Consider the following 20,895-nt stretch of genomic DNA (forward strand, 5'->3'; position numbering starts at 1 on the left):
ATTGCACAAAGCTATTAGTGGTGTGATGCCTCATTAATACAATATTTCCTGTACTGACATTTCAGGTATTTTACGTGTGTTTTAAACTGTTATTTATTGCCATTCTATGACCCGTATACATATTGCCATTCTATGACCCGTATACATATTGCCATTCTGTGACCCGTATACATATTGCCATTCTGTGACCCGTATAAATATTGCCATTCTATGACCTGTATACATATTGCCATTCTATGACCCGTATACATATTACAGACCAAAGAAATGGAACGAGCATCTTCAGAAACCCCAGCTGGATTACAGTGAAATCTTTGACGAGGATGTCGGACAAATTCCAGGTTAGATTTCAAACGAATTCATAGTTGTTGAAAAAAATATATAATCAAGAGAGTATGGCTCTGCACAACATACCTTAAAGTTACATTTTGGCAGTGTTCATGTTTACTTTGCATTGTTTCATCGAGCTGAAATATTTAATTTAGTAATTTTATGATTTTTTTTTTAGCATAATAGGTAAAAATATTGTCATAGATAAAGTTTGAAGTCATAATACATGTGTACAGCTTTAGCAAACTGCAAATTTACCAGGAGGAAAACAACGAGATGGAGTGGATGTCTACAATGTAAAAAAAAATGATAATAATAAATGTAGTATCTCTTAGAATCATATGGATGTCTATAATTTTGTCAGTTATCAAATCATGTACAGGTAACTCTCGAATTATCGCCACTCAATTCATCGCCATTTTCGTTATAACGCCGCATTTTTCTAGGAACATTTTTCCTGTTACTTAAAACTCTCGTTAAAACGCCAAATTCGCTATCGCCATTTGCCACAGTGTTTTCATTACAAAAGTATATTTCACCGTGTTAATTATCTCGATAAACCGCCATAGGTGCACGTGGTCAGTGAAGCAGTAAATTGGTCATTATCGATCTCCGGCGTACACCTGGACAGAAGGATCCCAGTAATTGCTGTATTGAATAAACAAGAAAATTACTGGAGATGAACTGTAGTCAAGTTGTTTATACATCATAGAAACACATTTCAATTTAGCTATGGTTTCGCCACAAAAGAGGGTCCTGTTAAATTTCGATGAAAAAAAGCAAATCATTACGTACCAAGAACATCATCCAAAATGTACCCATCAGGATATTGCAAATCATTGTGTATGTGGTTTATGCAAGTAAGGACAAAAGATAACTCTTACATATAAAAGAACGGTAACTCTATTTCTTCAAGATGGCGGTAATTCAATTCATCGCCAAATTCGTTATAATGCCATAATTTCATAAGAACAAAAGGTGGCGGTTTATCGAGAGTTGACTGTACACTATAGACATGAAGGTGAAGTGAAGGTTTCAGATTTTGGTTACACTCTTTTAACAAATCATGCAAAAGCATTTATAATGATATAACTTTTTTTTTTTTTAGGAATTACTTGCTGGGAGATTGAAAATTTCTTGCCAAATCCCATTGATGAAGGTAAATGCTTTTTTGTAAATTGTTGGTTTATAAAAGATTAGACAGCAGAAATACATATTTATAATCTCCAGTTTGTAACTCAATTGAGCCAAAGTCTCGAGTAGTGTTTCATGAAGTTTGTCTTTCATCTCTGTATGTACAAATGTGTCTACATCTCTTTGTTTAAATTTTCCATTTTTTTCCCCTTTTCTTTAAACATTTGACCAGTTTCAACTATACTTTATGTTTTGGTTCTGAAAAATATTGAGTGAAAGGAAGCTTATTGAAAAGTAGTGAAAATTGGGTAATAATTGGGTAATAATAGTAATTTCTCAAGGCAATAAATCTTCTCCAGAACCACTTGACTGGCTTGAAAAAAATTATGTGTAAGCTTTCTTATACATGTACATGTATAATGTAGAGTTCAGCTTATTCAAACCATGGTTGCAATAGTCAGCATGGGGGTTATAAATTAAAGATTCAAGTTTTAGATTCATCTCTTGTTTAGCAAATTTATGTGTATCAAAGCTTAGGTTAAGACACCCCCTCCCATCTCAGCCCTTTTGGTTGAGTGTAGCCCCACATTCTTATGAGAATCTTTTCTCAGTAATAGCAAGATGACGTACATATTATAAAAGTTAGCAGGTTAACAATGTGGACCATAGGTCTTATTTATGCCTTATAAAAAAGAAATATTGGATCATTCTGTAAACTTTTTATAATGTAGATGCAAGGCATTGTGTGTGTAAAAGGTCACAAGAAGGTACATGTATGGTTTAACATCAGGGCATGCTGATCAATGTTTGGTTTTAAACAGTTGTTCACTCCAATTTATTTTTATACACATACATTTACAGTGTTGTATGAAATATTTGTTATGTTTTATTCTTTGTGATGTTCATTGATTATTGAAGCAGTGTTATACATTTACATGTATGTGAAGAAATGCATTATTTGATGAAGATACTGTGTCTGATTTTGAATTGTGTCTTTTCTATTCTCAAGGCAAGTACTGTACAATGTATAGTGTATATATATACAGTGGAGCCTCGGTAATCCGGACGCCATTAATCCGGACGCTTCACCTTCCGGACGATTTTTCTAGGGAACGGAATTTTTATACGTTATTTTGCATCACTAATCCGGAAATTCGCGTTCCGGATCCGGACGGTCACTTTTTACTACAAAACGTTATAATGCATTGAAAATTGTACCGTTAATCCGGACGGTAATTTTGTTTAGGGAAGGTCTTTGTCGGACAATTTTAGCAAGGCGTAAATTATAAAGAAAACAAGCCAAAGTGTCTAATTGAAGCGATTACCTGTACCCTGTCAACACCTCCCTATGATTAGGTGGTGTGTAATGATATGTCAATTAGATACATGTAGCACGTGCCGATCGAGACATTGTATTTCCAATTTTCGCACATAAGATCTTTATTGCGTGTAGTGTTGGATTTTGTATATAAATCTGTAGCATATTATTTTATAGTCTTGATCAATAGCCTAATAGTATTAATAAATTAAACATCATGCCGTAATGATAATTTTGTTAACTGCTACATGTGCTACACACATCAATTGTACTGATTCGTAAATTGATTATCGGCTTATGCAAATCTAAAGAGTGTAGATTATACTTCTAGATTCTGGATTTTATACTGTTGATTGGCTTGAAATATACATGTATGTTCATGCACATGTATATGTAGTAAATTTTTAACGTTTATAATGTCATGAATGTAGAATGTACCTGTGTACGATTGATTCTTGTTACGATGTTGTAGAGCTTTATTGCTTTCGAATTTTTAAACTCTGGGTAGAAGTGAGAAAATTACCATTTTAAGGAAAATGACTATTAAATTTTGAATGTACCCGTAATGTTAAGTTTCACCCGAGTTTTATTCCGTTATTATCGCATCATGAAAATAATAGGTGCGCGTGGCTAGATCAAAGCAGTAGTAGGTCTTGATATTACGAGCTTAAATGATTTTTGTTCTCCCGATATTGTCTTGGATAATTATAGAATAAGAAATATAAACTCTGGCAGATGGAATTTTGGTTAAAGAATACTGTCAACTGACATGATAATCACGAAATTCTTATATCAACTTTGGACGATGAAGATTGTTTTAACAGACTGCCGAACCCATGAATCATGACATATGGAAATTACTGGCCTCTTTAAGAAGTAAAAGTGTGATGAAATGTTTGAAGTGTAAATGATTATGTTAGTTACTTTACTAATGATTCATTTACTTATAGTTACATAAAGTGCTTCATTATTTGTTTTAGTGCATACGGTACACAGTTTTGTATATTTATATGTAGGGATCATATGTATGTACAATGTAAACACAGGCAAATACACTGAACACGTATTAAATTTTAGTGCTTTGAAATACATGTAAAAGTTAACATCATCATAATTTATTTACTAATGCAAATGGTCAAATCCAATGATAGAATGTGTTTAATTCACTATGCATCAATAAAGTAGGCATATATTGGTTACTTATGTAAAGATAGAAAATATGCGATTCAATTATCCGGACGCTTCATTTATCCGGACGATTTTGCTGGGAACCAAAGTGTCCAGATTAACGAGGCTCCACTGTATATATTTTTAAAAAAAAACTCTGTTTGACTGAGAAATATAGGTACATGTATATAAATGTGTGTTTATATTGGTGACTGTACCTCATATAGTATCATACAAGTACATTATTACCCATTCCAAACTGATTGTCCTATTCAGATCATGTGACATAATGTATGTATTGAGACATGAATACAGTGTAGGTTGTGTACTAAGGCGTTTTTACACCATATGAAAAGTATCTATTTCTGATAGTGACTTTGTACTAAGGCATTTCTACACCATAGTGACCTTGAATCAAATAGGATTATGACCATACATATTTTTTGCATATTTTTAAATTTTGAAATCTGTGCATGTTAAAATTAAATTATGTCTAATTTTTTTATTTAAGATAGTTTTACACGTACATATCACAAGATCACTTCTTTACTCATGTTTGTAAAATTTGTCCCGTTTGTTGACAGCAATGAATGGAAAGTTTTATGAAGCTGATTGTTACATCGTACTGAAGACCTTTATAGACGATACAAACAGCATCAACTGGCAAATCTGGTTCTGGATTGGAGAGAGATCCACTGTAAGGTCACATCTCATTAGACATAACTTTAGTTATCTCCAAAGGGTGGACACCATTGCATATTTACTCTGCCTCAATCATACCCAAATAAAGAGATTATGGATTTTTTTTAGAGAAATTATATTCCTGAATTCATTTTTTTGCTCTGTTCTACAGATTTTTTCTGTAAACTTCTCAAGTGTATGGTGAAAAGAAATTTCACGTTAAGTTTGCTTTCTAGCTGGATAAGAAGGCGTGTTCAGCTATCCATGCAGTCAATCTCAGAAACCTGCTGGGAGCTGAGTGTAGGACGATTAGAGAGGAGATGAATGATGAAAGTGATGAATTCTTAGATCTTTTTGAAAATGGAATTTCATACATCGAAGGTGGTCGCACAGCCAGTGGTTTTTACTCGGTGGAAAATATTGTAAGCATACAATTTATAGTTTATTAATGACAAATACATTCCAACGGTCAATTTACAGTTATTATCACTATAATGAGTATGTTCATTTTCTTATATTGGACTAATTAAATGATTATTTGTTATTTGTATTAGGTGTATGAACCAAAGATGTACAGAGCGTCTGGAGTCAAAAGAATTCACCTTGAAAGAGTGAGTTACAGTGTATATCAGAACCTCCCTTAAACCCCCATAGCCTTCATGTATATAATCATCAGTAAAAGCAAAACATTTACAGTCAAACTTTGTTACTAGTGTAACAGACCTCCAAGGCAGTCAAAACAGTTTCATTTTATCCGCATTTAAACAGTTATAGTGAACCAAAAATCAGTTTGCTATAACCAAACTTAATTATATCCAATAAAATTTCTGTTATTTTCATCTCAGAGGAATGAATATCACTTCGCAATAAGCGTGAATTGGTTATAAGTGTGTTCATTATAAGCATGTTTTACTGTATCTATATAGAATTCTATTACTCTTCATACTTCAAGAAGTGCATTTTACTTTGTTATAATTGTCAATTCCTCTGATGACTTCTCTGTGGTAGACATGTTTTATGGCACATTTTAAAAACAAACCTTTATTTTGTTGACATCAATTACACAGAGAGTAAAGCATTGTAGTAGTTGATACTTCCAAGTTTATGATACATATAGTTATGTACTACACCTCTGTTTGACATTTACGCACCTGAATAATCATATCGCCACATTTCAGACGGAATCTCTGCTGTCACATTTGGACCGACGCTTTGTTTTCTTGTTTGACTGCGGGATGAACATCTTTATCTGGTCAGGAAAGCTGGCCAAAGGCGTCACCAGAACGAAAACAAGGCAAGTACTACTAAAGGCAATAAAACATAACCCTTATACACTTTACATGTATGTACTTAGTAGTCACAACATGCAGACAACATGGACCATTTTCTCAACATACAAAATGTACATCTCTAGTTACACTACAAATGTACAGGTACATGTATTTGATTTACATGTATTTGTTTTGTACAGACTGATTGCAGAAAAAATAAACAAAAATGAGCGTAAGAATAAAGCCGAGATTTCTATGGAAACACAAGGTGGGGAGTCTAGTGAGTTTTGGAAATCTCTAGGAGAAACACCTACAGCATTCATCGGGGTAAGTTCATGCTTGTGCCGTGTAGATTTACTGTATCTACTCAAGTGCAAAATTGTGTGAATTTCACTCACAGGAAAGCTTCTCAAACATAGACCTATTTTACATTTGTATTGATTAGAACTTCATGCAGATTGTATCACTGTGCTAATTATTGTTGACAGAGATTGAAATGCACGTAACACTTCCTTTGACCTTCTTTGTTTTTCTCAGGAGTGTGTCCCAAATGATTTTGAGCCAGCTGAGCCACACATGTACAAAGTTGGACTGGGGATGGGATACCTGGAGCTTCCTCAAGGTGGCTTAAGTTTGCTACTCATTTCACTATAAATGATAAGACATGAATGAACAGCAAATTGGGTGTCACGTGTACTTGCACACAAGAATACACCGCTAGCCTGCTCCATTTGAGTAACTGAAGTACATGTACCTCTGCCTAGATTTACTTATAATTTCTGAACAGAAAAAATATTGTAAAGAAAAAAATTGATCTGAAAATATATTTATCAATAAGCTGTCATTGAGTCTAAAGAAAATTGTTTGATGTCAGAGGCAGATGTTGACAGTGTCAGGTGTGTGATCAATGTAGTGCCATAGGTATGACTTGTGCTGATATTTAAATTTCTACATAAATGTCAACATCAGAAAATCATGCATGACATATTTAGATATTATTAATTACAATTATTTACTAGTAAATGTAAATATACAATAAAATTTTACTATTTTTAAACTTTATGTTTATATTTTATTTACCTGTAAACTCTAAAGTTGAATTATATTAAATTATTATCTCCCCTATACATACATGTACATGTATTTCCAGTTGGCAGTAAACAATTTTTCTTCATTATCAAAAGATGTGAGATACTGGAACAAATGGTAGCATGTGCTAGCTAAGTTATTGTGGGATTCAGATAATCTGTATTCTGAAATAAAATCAATGATAAACAGCTTTCTATTTAGATGCAGGTGGTCAAAATCTTCCTTTAACCAAATATTTTTGGGTAAAATACAGACTATAACTCAAAGTGGTTTGATATTTGTATTGGACAAATTATCATTTTACTTTTATATACATGTACATGTATTTAATATCAGAATGTGAGATATGTTTTATTTTTTGTTTTAAAGTTGAAATACCACAGAATGTGTTAAAACAGAAGTTATTGGATTCCAAAAATGTGTACATATTGGATTGCAAGTCGGATTTATTTGTTTGGTAAGGAATTCATATACGAAATATATCATATTTAATGACGCAAAATGTTAAAAGAGTGGATTTATGAAATTATATGCTGATGGCATTACCATTAGGGCGAGCAAAGCAACATCCAGAGATTTTTCCCAAGGGAGTGGGTTCCACCCCATGCATTTTTTCCCAGGGAGTTCAACCTACAAAAATGTATATATATATACATGACTAACACTTAGTGTTTTACAACTGGAAGTGCAAACAAAATAGGCAAATATATTATATATTTTCTACCAACCTCAGGGGGAGAGGTTGAACCCTCTATATGAGTGCCTGACATAGCCCCTGTCAATAGAATTAAGAAAAAAATGGAAGAAAACTCTGTAATCACTACTAATATAATGAAGATTACACAATATGATGAAAAAAAATCTCTAAAAGTCTCTAGTCAATAGCAATGTGGTAGTAATCACCCTACAGCATTGACACATTTTTTAAAGAGTGAATTAGACCAACGGCATCCTAATCTTTAATACCAAGATTATATCTTTCAGCATTTGCTGACATTAAATATATGTTGATTCAAATTTGGTACATTTGCCCCACCCCCATTTTCTTTAGGCTTTAGTTACATTTCTATTATAGTAAGTAAAGTAGCATGATTACTTTTCACTTTGTGTGTGCATGCTAAACTAACTCTAAAACAATGAAGGGAGGGGGGTGTCATCGTGTTTCACATCACTGGGTATACCAGGAAGTTGAGACTGGAGACTTACTGTAAGCTGTTGTTATTTTAAATTGTGGAAAAAAAGCAGAGGTTTTTATTTTCTGTTGCGCAAAACAGTCTCCTCAAATAGATCTACCACTTCATCATTTGTATTGTAACGTCAAAACATAGACTGTGATGTCACATCTATTGTCTTGCCTCAGTTACATGAATGTATGTTTTTATATTACATTTCATTATACATTAGGCCTATTCATTTCCAATCAATATGGCATATTACATGGTGCAAGGAATCACAAGACTAGGATATACTTGTAATTGAGATTTATAATCTCAGGTCAACAAGATGTGGCTGCAAGATCAAAAAGGACAGACAAGAAGATTATGGAAGTTTTTAGTTGACTTCGAAAATTCATTGGATGCATGTGTAGACTTGAATAATGTCTCCCTCTTCCAGGGGAGACATATTGTTTTTGAACTTTTTGTCCATCTGTCACAAAATCTTGTAATCACTCCTCCTCCTGTATGGCTTGTCGGATAGACTTGAAACTTTGTACAGTGCTTCATTGCCATTTGTAGATGTGCATATTGTCAGGACGTGAATATCCAATTATTTTCCCAAAAGTTTTAGTGTGTCTAAGAGGGGTGGAGGATGTAAAATAGCTTGTGAACACTTCTACGATATGGCTTATCCGATATAATTGAAACTTTGTACAATGCTTCATTACTATTTGAAGATATGCATATTGTTGGGACAGGAAGATCCAATTGTTATCCTTAAAGTTATAGTAGATCTAAGCGATTTCTCCTTCTATATTGCTTTTCAGATAGCCTTGAAATTTTGTACAATACTTCATAATCATTTAATGATGTTCACACTGTTCTGACCCAGGGATCTAATATTTTCCTACAATTTACAGTGGATCAAAGAGGAGTGTTTTACAGCTTTTTTTTCATGTACAAGGGTTATGTTCACCTTCCTACTGGTACTCCAGCATAACAGTCATTATGTTTGTATCCTATACAACAATGACATTGGTCACATTGATGTTGAATCTTTTCTCTGAGGGGGGTGTTTTGGAGCACTTTTAATTGGAGCTGGGGAGACATTTTTTTTAACAAAAACAAATTATATCTTTAAGTTTCTCTGTCCTAATCTTAAGAGCTCGCTATCACCAGTTCAGAAGTTTTATTTTTTGTTTATAAATTGATACATGTATATCAGGATTGGCAAAAAGTCCACCAGGCTTATCAGAGCAGCTGCCTTGAAATTGTGTCAAGAGTTATGTGCCATGATAGACCGACCCGGATTCTGTTCAGTAACTAGATGTTTAGAGGGGTAAGTGTGCATTGCATTCTGTGCATTATAACAAGCAATCACTTAGAAATTAAGGAAATTATTCAAAATCCTGATATGTTCACAGGACAGAGCCTCAAATTTTCAAGACCAAGTTCGTGGGATGGGATGATGTGATTGCAGTGGACTTCACCAGAACAGCAGAATCTGTGATCAGAAGAGGAGCTGATATGAAGGTACGCGTACAAACATCTGAACGTAGTCATAGTATATTCATAGGAATCTCCATCATGAATGCTTATGAAATTATTTTTCATTCTTTTGTGATGGTGTAAACTCTCTTTTATCCATTAAATCACCATTGTGAAATCAATTTGGACATTTTCAATGGAGCTGATATTGATAACACAGGTATAATAGTGACTGGTTTGGTGTAAAGGACTTGCACATTCCTCATAGTGGTAAACTTTACGTACATGTAATTATTTCTCTTTATGTTCGTTTCTTATGATGTAAACATTGGATTTGAAGTAGAGGCTGGAAGTTGCTGTATTTATACCCTTACTTTCTAAAGAAAGTTTGGGTATATATATTATTGTTACCGTGGTTCATCTGTCTGTCATGCTTTCTTCTTCCTTAAACTCCTCTTCTATTTGAAGCAGTAACCAATATTAATCTTTTGGAATATGATAGATGTTGTCCTGTAGATCTGCAATTAGGTTATGGAACTTTCAATTTTACCCTGGGGGCCAGGGTTAAAAAACAATGTTTTTTCTTTTTAAAAAATCCTGGTTCCCAGAACCCCTCATGCATTTTATGCAATAGTCAAATCATCTTTTGGGAGATGATTGATGGTGTCCTCTGGATTTACAATAAGTTTTTGGAATTTTCATTTTCACCCTGGAGGCCAATTGGGGGTCAGAAAACAATGTGGGTTTTTTTTTTAACCAAAAAACCCTGGTTCCCAAAACTCCTCTTACATTTTACAGCCAAATCATTTTGGAAGGTAATTAGTAGTGTCCTGTAGATGTGCAATAAGGTTTCAGAAGAATTTTCATTTTCACCCTGTCGGCCAGTTGAAGGTTGAAAATGATGTTTTTCTATAGAAAAACGTGGTTCCCAGAACTCCTCTTTGATACATTTTATGCAGTAGCCAAATCATCTTTTGGAAGAGATATGCATTAAGTTTTTGGAATTTTCTTTTTCACCTTGAGGGGCAAATGGGGTTTAAAAAACAACAAACAAAAACCTGGTGCTCAGTGCATTGTGTCATGTGCAAGAAGAATATATTTGTATTGGCAGTGGGAAATTTTTTCAAAACAAAAATTTTCCCTCCACAACTCCTTTTCAAACATAACTTATTAAGTTATGAATTTATTCTATGAAATACTGACACATGCGTCCAGGTCGCATTAAATTACCACTATATTTTCAAAATATGCATGTAGGTTATCATGGAAAGAGACAAGATGAAGACTGACCTTTCTGCACTCTTCATGCCCAGACAACCTATCATGTCAATGGAAGAAGCAGTAAGTGGGAAAAGTTTTACATACATGTATTACACACTAAGCTCATGTTTCACAGGAGTCGATAATGCATAGATGTGGCATATTACACAGTAATCTCATGTTTCACAGGAGTCGATAATGCATAGATGTGGCATATTACACAGTAATCTCATGTTTCACAGGAGTCGATAATGCAAGAATGGAATGAAGATCTGGATTCTATGGAGGCGTTTGTTCTGGAAGGAAAGAAGTTTGTCAGACTTCCCAGTGAAGAATTAGGTACAGTATACACAGGGCAGACCTTAAAAAGCCATGGGAAATACTGAACTCAACAACAGCTAGGAACTTATTTCTTAGTTATTTCAGAAGGTGTGGAATACTTATTAGGACAGTTTGGTAATACATGTCTTTGTTTTTAACAGTGCTTGTTTGGGCATTACATGCAAGGCAATAAATGTACCAGTCTTATAGAGTTCCATATCTCCCTTAAATACCCACCCTCTTGAAAACTAACTCAAGAGTAGGATTTTCCCCAAAAATGCAGGCTCTAGAGTAGAATTTTGCCCTAGAAATCTCTCTCCAGAGTAAGTTTTTATGTAATTGTAGATTTGGGGTCTTATACATGTACATGTAGTTTTTGGTCTGTTTGTCTGTTATCTGTTTGTTCACAAAAACTTTAACCTTGGTCATAACTTTTGAACAGTTAGTGTTAGGGCTTTCATATTTCACATGTGTATTCCTTGTGACAAGACCTTCCTTTACGTACCAGAGTTACTTTGCTGCCATATGGGGACATCAGTGTTTCACAAGCACATCTTGTTCTGATGTAGAAATTCTGCTCTAGTTTACAGTTATAGAGTAGAATTTTCCCTGGAACTAGTTTCCCCCTCCTGAAAACCTCAAGTGTTTGCCTCTTTTTTAACTTCTCTGAGCTTGAAGCTCAAGCAAGTTTTTTAAAATTAAATTTGTACATTATCTGTAATTGTCATTTAACTTTACACATTTTGAACATTGTGAGGGGGGGGGGGGGGGGGTAACTTAGGCTTGTTCAAATGAAGGGGCATGCCTCCTTCCTAAGGGAGATGAATAAGATGAAGAAAAAAATATATTGCTCATTTCAAGAACAAAACTTGCATAAAAGCTTTGATAGATATAGTGAAGATTCAAATTTGTTCAAACCATGACCTTGGGGCCAAGACAGAGTCACAACAGGTTGTAAAATTTTTTTTGATTAAAGTTTGTTAAATCCATGACCATAGGCCCACAATAGAGGTCTATGTTCTGCATAGGAGTGTTTGGAAAGAGATTTTCAAACATGAAAAACTTAATTATTGAAAGAACAGCAAGGTAACAAAAGTAACTAAACAACATAGTTTGCATTCATCCTGAATTGGCATTTGTATTCACATGTACATGATTGTATTTATTTCAATTTAATGATTTATGAAAAGATAAGAGGGAAATCATACTCTTTAACACTGGTACCACTCTTAACAGAAATATGATATTTCGTCTCCTTACAGGAATATTCCATAATGAGGATTGTTATGTGTTCCTGTGTCGGTATTGGGTCCCTGTCGAGTTACCTGAGGATGCTGAGGAGGAGGAGGAAGATGAGCTGCCTGAGGATGACTTCAAGTGTGTGGTGTATTTCTGGCAGGGACGAATGGCCTCCAACATGGGCTGGCTTACCTTCACCTTCAGGTGCATTGCTGTTTGTAAACTGGTGCAAAGCAGGCATAGAATACACTTAACAACTGCTTTCTTGTGATCAACCGTACATTTCATTTATTGAGTATTAAGGCAGACTAATGTCTCATGTTCATAGTTGGCTTTGCACAAAAGGGAGATAACTTTTGACGCTTTCAAAATCAAAATGAATGGTACTATGTAGCTTGAGTCAAAGAATATTTAGACAGCCTCACATTCAACACAATTTATTATTTTATATACTTCTCTGTTTTTCCTACAGTTTACAGAAGAAATTTGAATCTCTCTTTGGGGACAAACTGGAGGTAGTGAGAACCCACCAACAGCAGGAAAACCTCAAATTCCTCTCGCATTTCAAGAGAATGTTTGTCATCCGCAGTGGCAAGAGAAAACTCCCCAATGCTCCTGTGGAGAAACCTTCCACCGAGTTCTTCCACTTACGTGCCAATGGCAGTCCTATTGCCACACGCTGTGTTCAGGTAGGGACACAAGCTGTAACAGTTTTATAAAACCTTCACCTGCAATACTGAACTTTGAGTATATGTGCTTGTTCGCATAATTTGCCATTTGGAAATGCATTAGTCACTATACAATATCAATATTAAACTATGTACATGTAAAAATATTATGTTAAATATACAGTGTACATGCTGTATTTATCAATTTGTTCCATTGGAATTCTCAGAATATGGCTACTTATATTAAAGAGACTAGCACTTGTCGTCATGCATTAATTCTTTTAAAATTTCCAAAGATAAAGTAACTTAATTAACCCTCATTTGACTGTATATTTGTATTTTTATAGGTTGAAGAGGGTTTATTTTTATTATGATGAGGATTGTTTGAAGGATTTTTTCTTTCAGATACTCTGTTCATTTACATTCAAGATATTTTTTTCTTCTTTTTAGATTCAACCTTGTTCATCATTCCTGAATCCTAGATTTTGGTATGAGTGCTTTATAATGAATAGAATTTTGAAACAGATTTTTACATTCGAATATCCCAACTATAAGTAAAATATATATGTAAATATTGAGTATCCAAATTGTTCAGCACATCATGATCTAGAATTAGAAAATGAACATTACAAATGTCATTTATGGAGGTGAGCTTTATAAACATTTACATGCATGATGATTTTTTATCTTTGAATGATTTTCTCCAGCTACATCCTGATGGTGCCCTTTGATAGCCAAGATCTCAAAGGAGTTGTGTATGTTTGGATTGGAGGTTTGGCTGAACATGAAGATGCTGTGGTGGCAGAGAAAATTGCCTATAAAATGTATCAGGTAAATTGTCAACTGATCCACAGCAACATATTATTCTACATAGCTATTTATAAATGAACTATTTCACATCCATGAGACTAAATGAAGTGTTTGAACCATCTCTTATTTGTGTTGTGTAGAAACAGAGTAACCAAAGTATTTTTTGAATTTGTCTGTAGGACGAGTATACGATACAAATGATCAGTGAGGGGGAGGAGCCAGAGAACTTTTTCTGGGTTGGCATTGGTGGTAAAAAGCCATATGACAAGGTAAAATGAGACTTCCTTGAATATGTTACAGTATATTTACATGAGTTATATGTACAAAGAAGACATCTCTTCAGGTTTCGTCTACATTATATATTCATTGCTTATTGCTATACTGATCAAAAAACAGAAATGCATAGTATATGTAGTAGTTTTTTCAAATAATTTTTCAGACATTTTTTGGTCTAGAATGACTAGCCTGATTACTCCTTGTTACATCTAATGCTATTGCTTACGGAATATTCTATAGAAAATTCTAAAATCGGTTTCTGTAACTCGATTGTTGCAAGTTCCTAATGCACGTGATTCAGGTACCAGTAGTCTATCAAATGTTAACCACTTTTTGAGAAATTCCGCATCAGAATGATGCTCAACAAAACAACACAACAGGATGACAGGAAGCAGGTGTGTCACAATTTGCAGTTGTAAGAGATTTCAATGTTACAAAAAGCACCAATCTCGCCTTTGGAGCAGATAACAACAGCATGGTTCAACAAACAATCATCATAGAGCAGGTAGACAACGCGTGACATCAGCAGCACAGGATCGATTCATCCGAATGCATCATCTTCGTCAACGATTCACAATGGAACAGCATCTGCCATGAATGGTATTTGCAGAATATCAGGTCAGACTGCTCACAATCAACTACGGGATGCTGGGATTAGAGTGTGCAGAATTGTTTGTGGCATTGTTCCGATTCCATAACATTGTCTGAACCGACTTTAGTGGTATCAGACTCTTGGAGTATGGCGACGGCAATGCTGGCAGACAGTTTGGCTTACTGCAAAGGCCTAATGAAAGACTCTGATAGTATACCAGTAGGCGCCACAGTTAATATTTTGTGCAAAATTGCATCCAGAAGTGTTATGATGTGGGCAATGTCCTATAAAGACAGGATAGCATTGGTTCACATACATGTACATGGTTCTTTGACAGCTCAATGGTATATTGATGAAGTCATATACAGCCATACAAGGTTCCAATAATGCAGCATCCCAGAGCAGTATTCCAACATGACGCCAAACCACTTACTGCTCATTTAACACATGATGTTCTGCAAAAACACAATATCCATCCTTCCTTAGCCATCCAAATCACAAGATTTGAACCCTATCAAACATGCATAGAACGAACTGGATAGGCACATCTGCCAAAGACAACCTCAGACTTTGCAACAACTGGCCCAAGCTCTGCAGTTAGAGTGGAACAACTTCCCTAGAGAATTTTTAGAGACTTAATTGTGTCCATAGGAAGGCGTTGTCTGGCAGTCATTGGTACTTATGGGGGGCACATTAGATATTGAACTTGGGTGACCTTGAACTGTTAATGACTGTAATTATAGTGGTTGTGATACTTTATTAACCCAGCTTTGTGTTATCAATAAATCAATTATTAAGTATTTCTCATGTCTTAGAATTGATATGAAATTGTACTGTGTGTATCTTTTTTTTTGATCAGTATATTTATGCAGAATAATTTTTGTACCGGTATACAAAATAAATCTTATCAAAAACTGTTTCCATTTGCAGGATGCCAACTACATGAAATTTGCTAGGTTGTTCAGATGTTCTAATGAAAAGGGATATTTTGCCGTTTCTGAAAAGTGTGCAGATTTTTGTCAGGTAAAATTTCCAGCTCATTTTCTGAATCTGATTGCTTAGATCCCTACACCACTTCTCGATTTACAAGTCTTTAGTCGAGTGTTGGTTAAAAACAACCCTTTGTATTCCAGGATGACCTTGCAGATGATGATGTGATGATTCTTGACAATGGAGAACAAGTCTTTCTGTGGGTGGGCAGAAAAACAAGTGATGTGGAAATCAAATTAGCATTCAAAAGCGTACAGGTATTTACACATGTACTACTGAATTCAAAAAAAAAAAAATTTTTAACAGTACAGTCTCCAAACATTAGGTTCAGACATTGCAGATGAAACTGATACCATCTTATTCGTCTTCTGATATCTACCTTTTATTTAATAAATATTTACATATATATATATGTGTATAAATAAAACACTTATATATGAGTAGTGGTAATTTTCTGTGTTGTCAGTAATCATGTTTTTCATACAAGTATGCATAATTAGGGTCCCACCATATGGCAGATGCCCTATAGTAATCAGTTTATCCACCAGCACTTCTATGGCTCATGATAACTTATTTCCTTGGGAAGAGCCCTTCCAATTTTCAGATTTATCAGTTTTGTCATTACAGACTTATGCGACTTATATTAAAATATTCATTTTAAGGAAAATTTGGTGTAAATATTGGTGTACATGTAATTATGATTTCTTTTTTACAACTTTTATAGTTACATTCAAATGATAACTTTCTGATCGCGATATTAATTATTTTAAAGCATTAATTCATCTTATTTTACCAACTGTATATCAGAATCTTTAATTGTAATTCATGAACTATTTCAAGAATCTTTATCGATAATTGTCATTGTAATTCATCAACTATTTCTTTTTTATTATTATGAGAGTTGGGTTATCAGTATCTAAGAGGTCTACTAAAACTGAAAGAATATGTCTTTTTCTGGTGAAGCCCCAAATTTCAATAATTGTGAAAGCAATTGCTGCAAAATTGTTCAAAAAATACATATTTTGCATGGTTTGATTGTACAACAGCCTAAGGATGTACACATGTTCTATGATCTTGTCTTGATATTGCTTAAGAAATGGATTTTAATCACAAGTAATGATACCAAAGCACAGTAATTTAATCCAGTACTTTTATATGGTCTTCCAGGTGTATATCCAACATTTACGCAACAAGCAACCAGATCGACCCCGCAAACTATTGCTCGCCATGAAGTATAAAGAGCACAAGAAATTCACCAAATGTTTCCATGGCTGGGGAAAGTACAAAGAGGTCAAAGAATAAATAACGTGCTGGAACTACTTTTGTTTTACCATGCTAGACCAAATAACCTAGTGCAATACGTTTTTCCTTAGGAGTGTTTGTGGCACATGTTGCAAAAAAGTGGTGTGATTGTGCGCGTGTTCTATGTCTACATATTATATTGCCTGTCTCCCGCACAAAAGGAGAATTTTATCATCTGCTGTAAAATGTGTGTATTGCCTTCACTGAATGCACACTAGACATAAATTATCCAGTGAACAAGTCTTTCATGATGATTGTGTAACTTTCATTTCTTGAATACTGTATGTTACCAATAAATTTATAATACAATAAATCCTAACAAAGAAGAAAATCACAAATTTTTATCATTTATTACCTCTCTTCATTTCACTATACAACAATAATTAATATCAATACTTTCACTTTTTTTAAAGTTGGGAGAATTTACAGTAAGTAAGCCCAAGTTCTTACTCTAAAGCTGCAGTCTGTGTGCCTATTAACGTACATGTATAATAATCATGGTTTAATGACCAAATATTTACATTCATCAATGTTTTGTCTGTGATAAAACCAGTGCTGTTTTATCTTTTTAATGTTTCAATGAATGCACTGCGATATGCAAGTGACATTTAAACTTGAAATAAAAGCCTGTACTTAATATACATGTATGATTACATAAATATAAATAAAGGAATAAATGACATGTAAACAATGAAAGCATGATGTGATTTCTGCATAATTACATTTTAATACTTGAAAAACTCGTGATTCTACATGCATGCACATGTAGTATGTTATAAAAACATGATATTTAACTGAATATGAACAATAGAATGTCAAAACAGTTGTCAAGATTTTAGGTCAAGGTTGTGAAATTGGGTCATGCAGGTCCTCATTTGACATAATAACTGGAAAGTTGTCTGTAGACCGGCTAGGCTATTGTGTAGTTCACTCAACAAATTTTCCTGAAATTAAAAAATTCATGTTGAAATGCATCATGAGTGATAAAATACATGATGAATAGGATGTCTGTTAAGGTAGTACTCTACATCGTCATAATGGCTGACTTCCTTTAAAAACATGGATGAAAAAATCGATATCAGCAATATTTGACAATTCCTTTTCCATTTAAATACCTAGCCGAGTAGCTCAGTAAGTTAGAATACCGACTGCTGAACTGAAGGTTGCAGGTTCGAGTCCAGCAGGGATTTTAATTTTTTTTCAGATTACCTTCTAAAACTATTTTTTGACAAAATAAAGTAAATTTGAAAATTTTCAACTTCAAAATATTGTTGTACATATCCTCCACTTTTCATCTACATCAAATTTCTCTGGTGTAGCATACCTCCTTAAGGGGGTACTCTACATCGTCATAATGGCTGACTTCCTTTTAAAGGTCATATGAAACGATATCCGGAAGAAATTGAGTTATGTGTGGAAATTCATTAATCAAGGTTTATTAATTCATTATTATTTTTTTCATTCAATGCATTATAACGTTATAACAGCTGATCAAATATACTCTATCACGAAAATTATCTTTGATGATTGCGGCTTATCTCCCTTGCTGATGACGTCAAAAAGACCCACTGTGATGTAAACAACTATAGACATGGCATAACAAAGTATTTTAAAACTGCATAGATTTGAAAAATGCCAAAGTTTGCTGCATTTAATTGTAGTACATGTGTTAGGTCATAGAAGATGGTGCATATGCACTTTTTCCCAAGGGATACCAGATTTAGAAGAAAAAAATATGGGTACAAAATCTCCGACGCGATGGATTTGTTGCCATGAAAACTACTTCAGCACATCCATTGGTAGCCAAACAATGTGGACACAAATAGATCAATTTAAAATCAGACGCTGTGCCAATCATTTTTTTATTTTCCAAAGACTGAGACAAATCAAAATATAAATTAAAGTCAACCGCTTGTATAGTTAAAGCGAAGACACTGGAAGTATGTATTACTAAATTACACAAAGGTTGGTTATCATTGTAATCACAAAAACACATTCCATCAATGAACGAACTTTGAATAAATCTACTCAAAATTATATTCTATTTTCATATTTGATCTACATTACAAACTCTATCAGTCATGCAACGATATTCGTATAATCTCATGTTTATTAGGCCTATAGGGGCCTACGTGTAATATAGCTACACTAGTATCCCAAAAATATGTAACTTTTATTTTCTTATTATCAATTATAAGATCTAGTTGAATAAAAATTGTAGATAAACCTTTCGTTCTGAAATTCAAAAAGAAAATCATGAAATATCATTCAGAAAATATAACTTATATTCCATATACCATAACTGAACATGCTTATTAAAAATTAAAAAAATTAGGGATCCATACATTTTGGAGGAGAAATTATCCCCGAAAAAAGTCAGAAAAGGGGGAGGGTAGTAGTGACCATACTTCAGGTGCCTGTGCAGTGTTGGCTTCTTCAATATCCTCCATCCTCTGTTGAAGAACATTATTCACTTCCCGTGCATCATTCCTGACTGGTTTAAACTGATATGGTTGAACCACAAAATCGGGCAGTTCGTTAGAAAACAGAAAATAATCCATATCCATTAAACGTAGTGAGATATTTCGTTGAGCAAAACGGTAGGCCTACACTATTTTCATTGCGTTGTTTACATCGATGGGTCGTTGTGACGTCACAAACACACAGAATCAAGAACGATAAGCGGGTCACAAATTCATTCCATGTACAACTTTACAGCTTTATTTCTTATCAATCCAAAGACAATATTTTTTTTATTAAACGCTATTTGACTTTCATTCATACCTATCTTTATGTTTATAAAGTAAAAATCGTTTCATATGACCTTTAAAACATGGATGAAAATATAAATATCGGCAATATTTGTCTATTCAGAAAATTCTCGGCTAGCTGGGTAGCTCAGTAGGTTAGCACGTTGACTGCTGAACTGTAGATCGAGTGTTTGAGTCAGACAGGGGTTTTAAATTTTTCTCAAGATTGCTTTCAACTAAAACTGTATTTTTTGACTGAATAAAGTAAATTTGAATGTTTTCAATTTCAAAATATAGTAGTACATATCCTCCACTTTTCATCCATATCAATTTTCTCTGGTGTAGCATACCACCTTTATAACACTAAAACTACATGTATGGCAAAAATTGAAACAATATTACACATCTTGCAAAGGAAATATATAAATGTATACTTGGTGTTATTTATAAGCATGATTGTATGAGAGATCTGGAAAACTGTTAATCAAAAATTTATGCCAACAGTGATTTCCAAAAGCTATTGAAAAGTTAGAAATTTCAGAGTATACTGTTCTTACCATTTGTCCATCATTGAAGGACAATGACTTCATCCATGTTATATTCTCTAAGTGGGTATTGAGATCTGCTAGTATTGGAGCTATCTGAGGGAAAATCTCTGCTGCATATCTTAAATTTGAAAATAAGAAGTTGACAAAAAAGACCAACAAAAACTATTATAAATTGGTGTAGACCTTCAATGCATGTACATGTACAAATTATATATTTTTGGGGGATTTATTTTAAACAATATTTTACCAATGAAACTAAAATTACTATATTTTTGTACTCGCACACTGTATTGTCTAACTTGCATGATGAAAAGCATCGACACAGTAAAACACACTTACAGTATAATGAAAATGTTTATAATGACTTTACATTGATTGCGAAATCATTTTTATTACCCTAAGAGAGGAAAATACCAAAACTTTTACCGGATATAAGGAAGTTTCATTATAATGAACTTTTTTCGCTGTCCCTGGAGGTTTGATATAATCAAGTTTTACAGTACT

The 20,895-nt window shown here is 33.9% G+C and overlaps 2 protein-coding genes across 3 annotated transcripts in view; one reads left to right on the top strand and one right to left on the bottom strand.

Annotated features, from left to right (window-relative positions):
- The window catches only part of LOC125669739 (protein flightless-1 homolog), a 33,002-nt gene extending 15,578 nt beyond the window's left edge, over positions 1–17,424 (top strand). For both annotated transcript variants that reach the window (XM_056162111.1, XM_056162110.1), the window contains 21 exons: positions 259–341; positions 1,439–1,489; positions 4,534–4,646; positions 4,867–5,052; positions 5,185–5,241; positions 5,809–5,924; positions 6,102–6,228; positions 6,439–6,523; positions 7,360–7,447; positions 9,373–9,486; positions 9,572–9,680; positions 10,893–10,976; positions 11,138–11,234; positions 12,479–12,659; positions 12,928–13,144; positions 13,574–13,611; positions 13,831–13,954; positions 14,113–14,202; positions 15,732–15,824; positions 15,935–16,048; positions 16,959–17,424. In XM_056162111.1, the coding sequence (XP_056018086.1) occupies positions 259–341; positions 1,439–1,489; positions 4,534–4,646; positions 4,867–5,052; positions 5,185–5,241; positions 5,809–5,924; positions 6,102–6,228; positions 6,439–6,523; positions 7,360–7,447; positions 9,373–9,486; positions 9,572–9,680; positions 10,893–10,976; positions 11,138–11,234; positions 12,479–12,659; positions 12,928–13,144; positions 13,574–13,611; positions 13,831–13,954; positions 14,113–14,202; positions 15,732–15,824; positions 15,935–16,048; positions 16,959–17,093 (2,302 nt within the window). In that variant the 3' untranslated portion in view covers positions 17,094–17,424. The remainder of the gene's footprint in view (positions 1–258; positions 342–1,438; positions 1,490–4,533; positions 4,647–4,866; positions 5,053–5,184; positions 5,242–5,808; positions 5,925–6,101; positions 6,229–6,438; positions 6,524–7,359; positions 7,448–9,372; positions 9,487–9,571; positions 9,681–10,892; positions 10,977–11,137; positions 11,235–12,478; positions 12,660–12,927; positions 13,145–13,573; positions 13,612–13,830; positions 13,955–14,112; positions 14,203–15,731; positions 15,825–15,934; positions 16,049–16,958) is intronic.
- A 3-nt stretch (positions 17,425–17,427) lies between these two features.
- LOC125664671 (HAUS augmin-like complex subunit 2) overlaps positions 17,428–20,895 on the bottom strand; it is a 10,989-nt gene continuing 7,521 nt past the window's right edge. The window contains exons 5-6 of the mRNA XM_048897529.2: positions 20,401–20,509; positions 17,428–18,037 (exon numbers count right to left, since the gene is read on the bottom strand). Coding sequence (XP_048753486.2) covers positions 17,921–18,037; positions 20,401–20,509 — 226 coding nt within the window. The 3' untranslated portion in view covers positions 17,428–17,920. The remainder of the gene's footprint in view (positions 18,038–20,400; positions 20,510–20,895) is intronic.

This window comes from Ostrea edulis, chromosome 4 (genome assembly GCF_947568905.1).
Source record: "Ostrea edulis chromosome 4, xbOstEdul1.1, whole genome shotgun sequence".
Taxonomy (NCBI): Eukaryota; Metazoa; Mollusca; class Bivalvia; order Ostreida; family Ostreidae; genus Ostrea; species Ostrea edulis.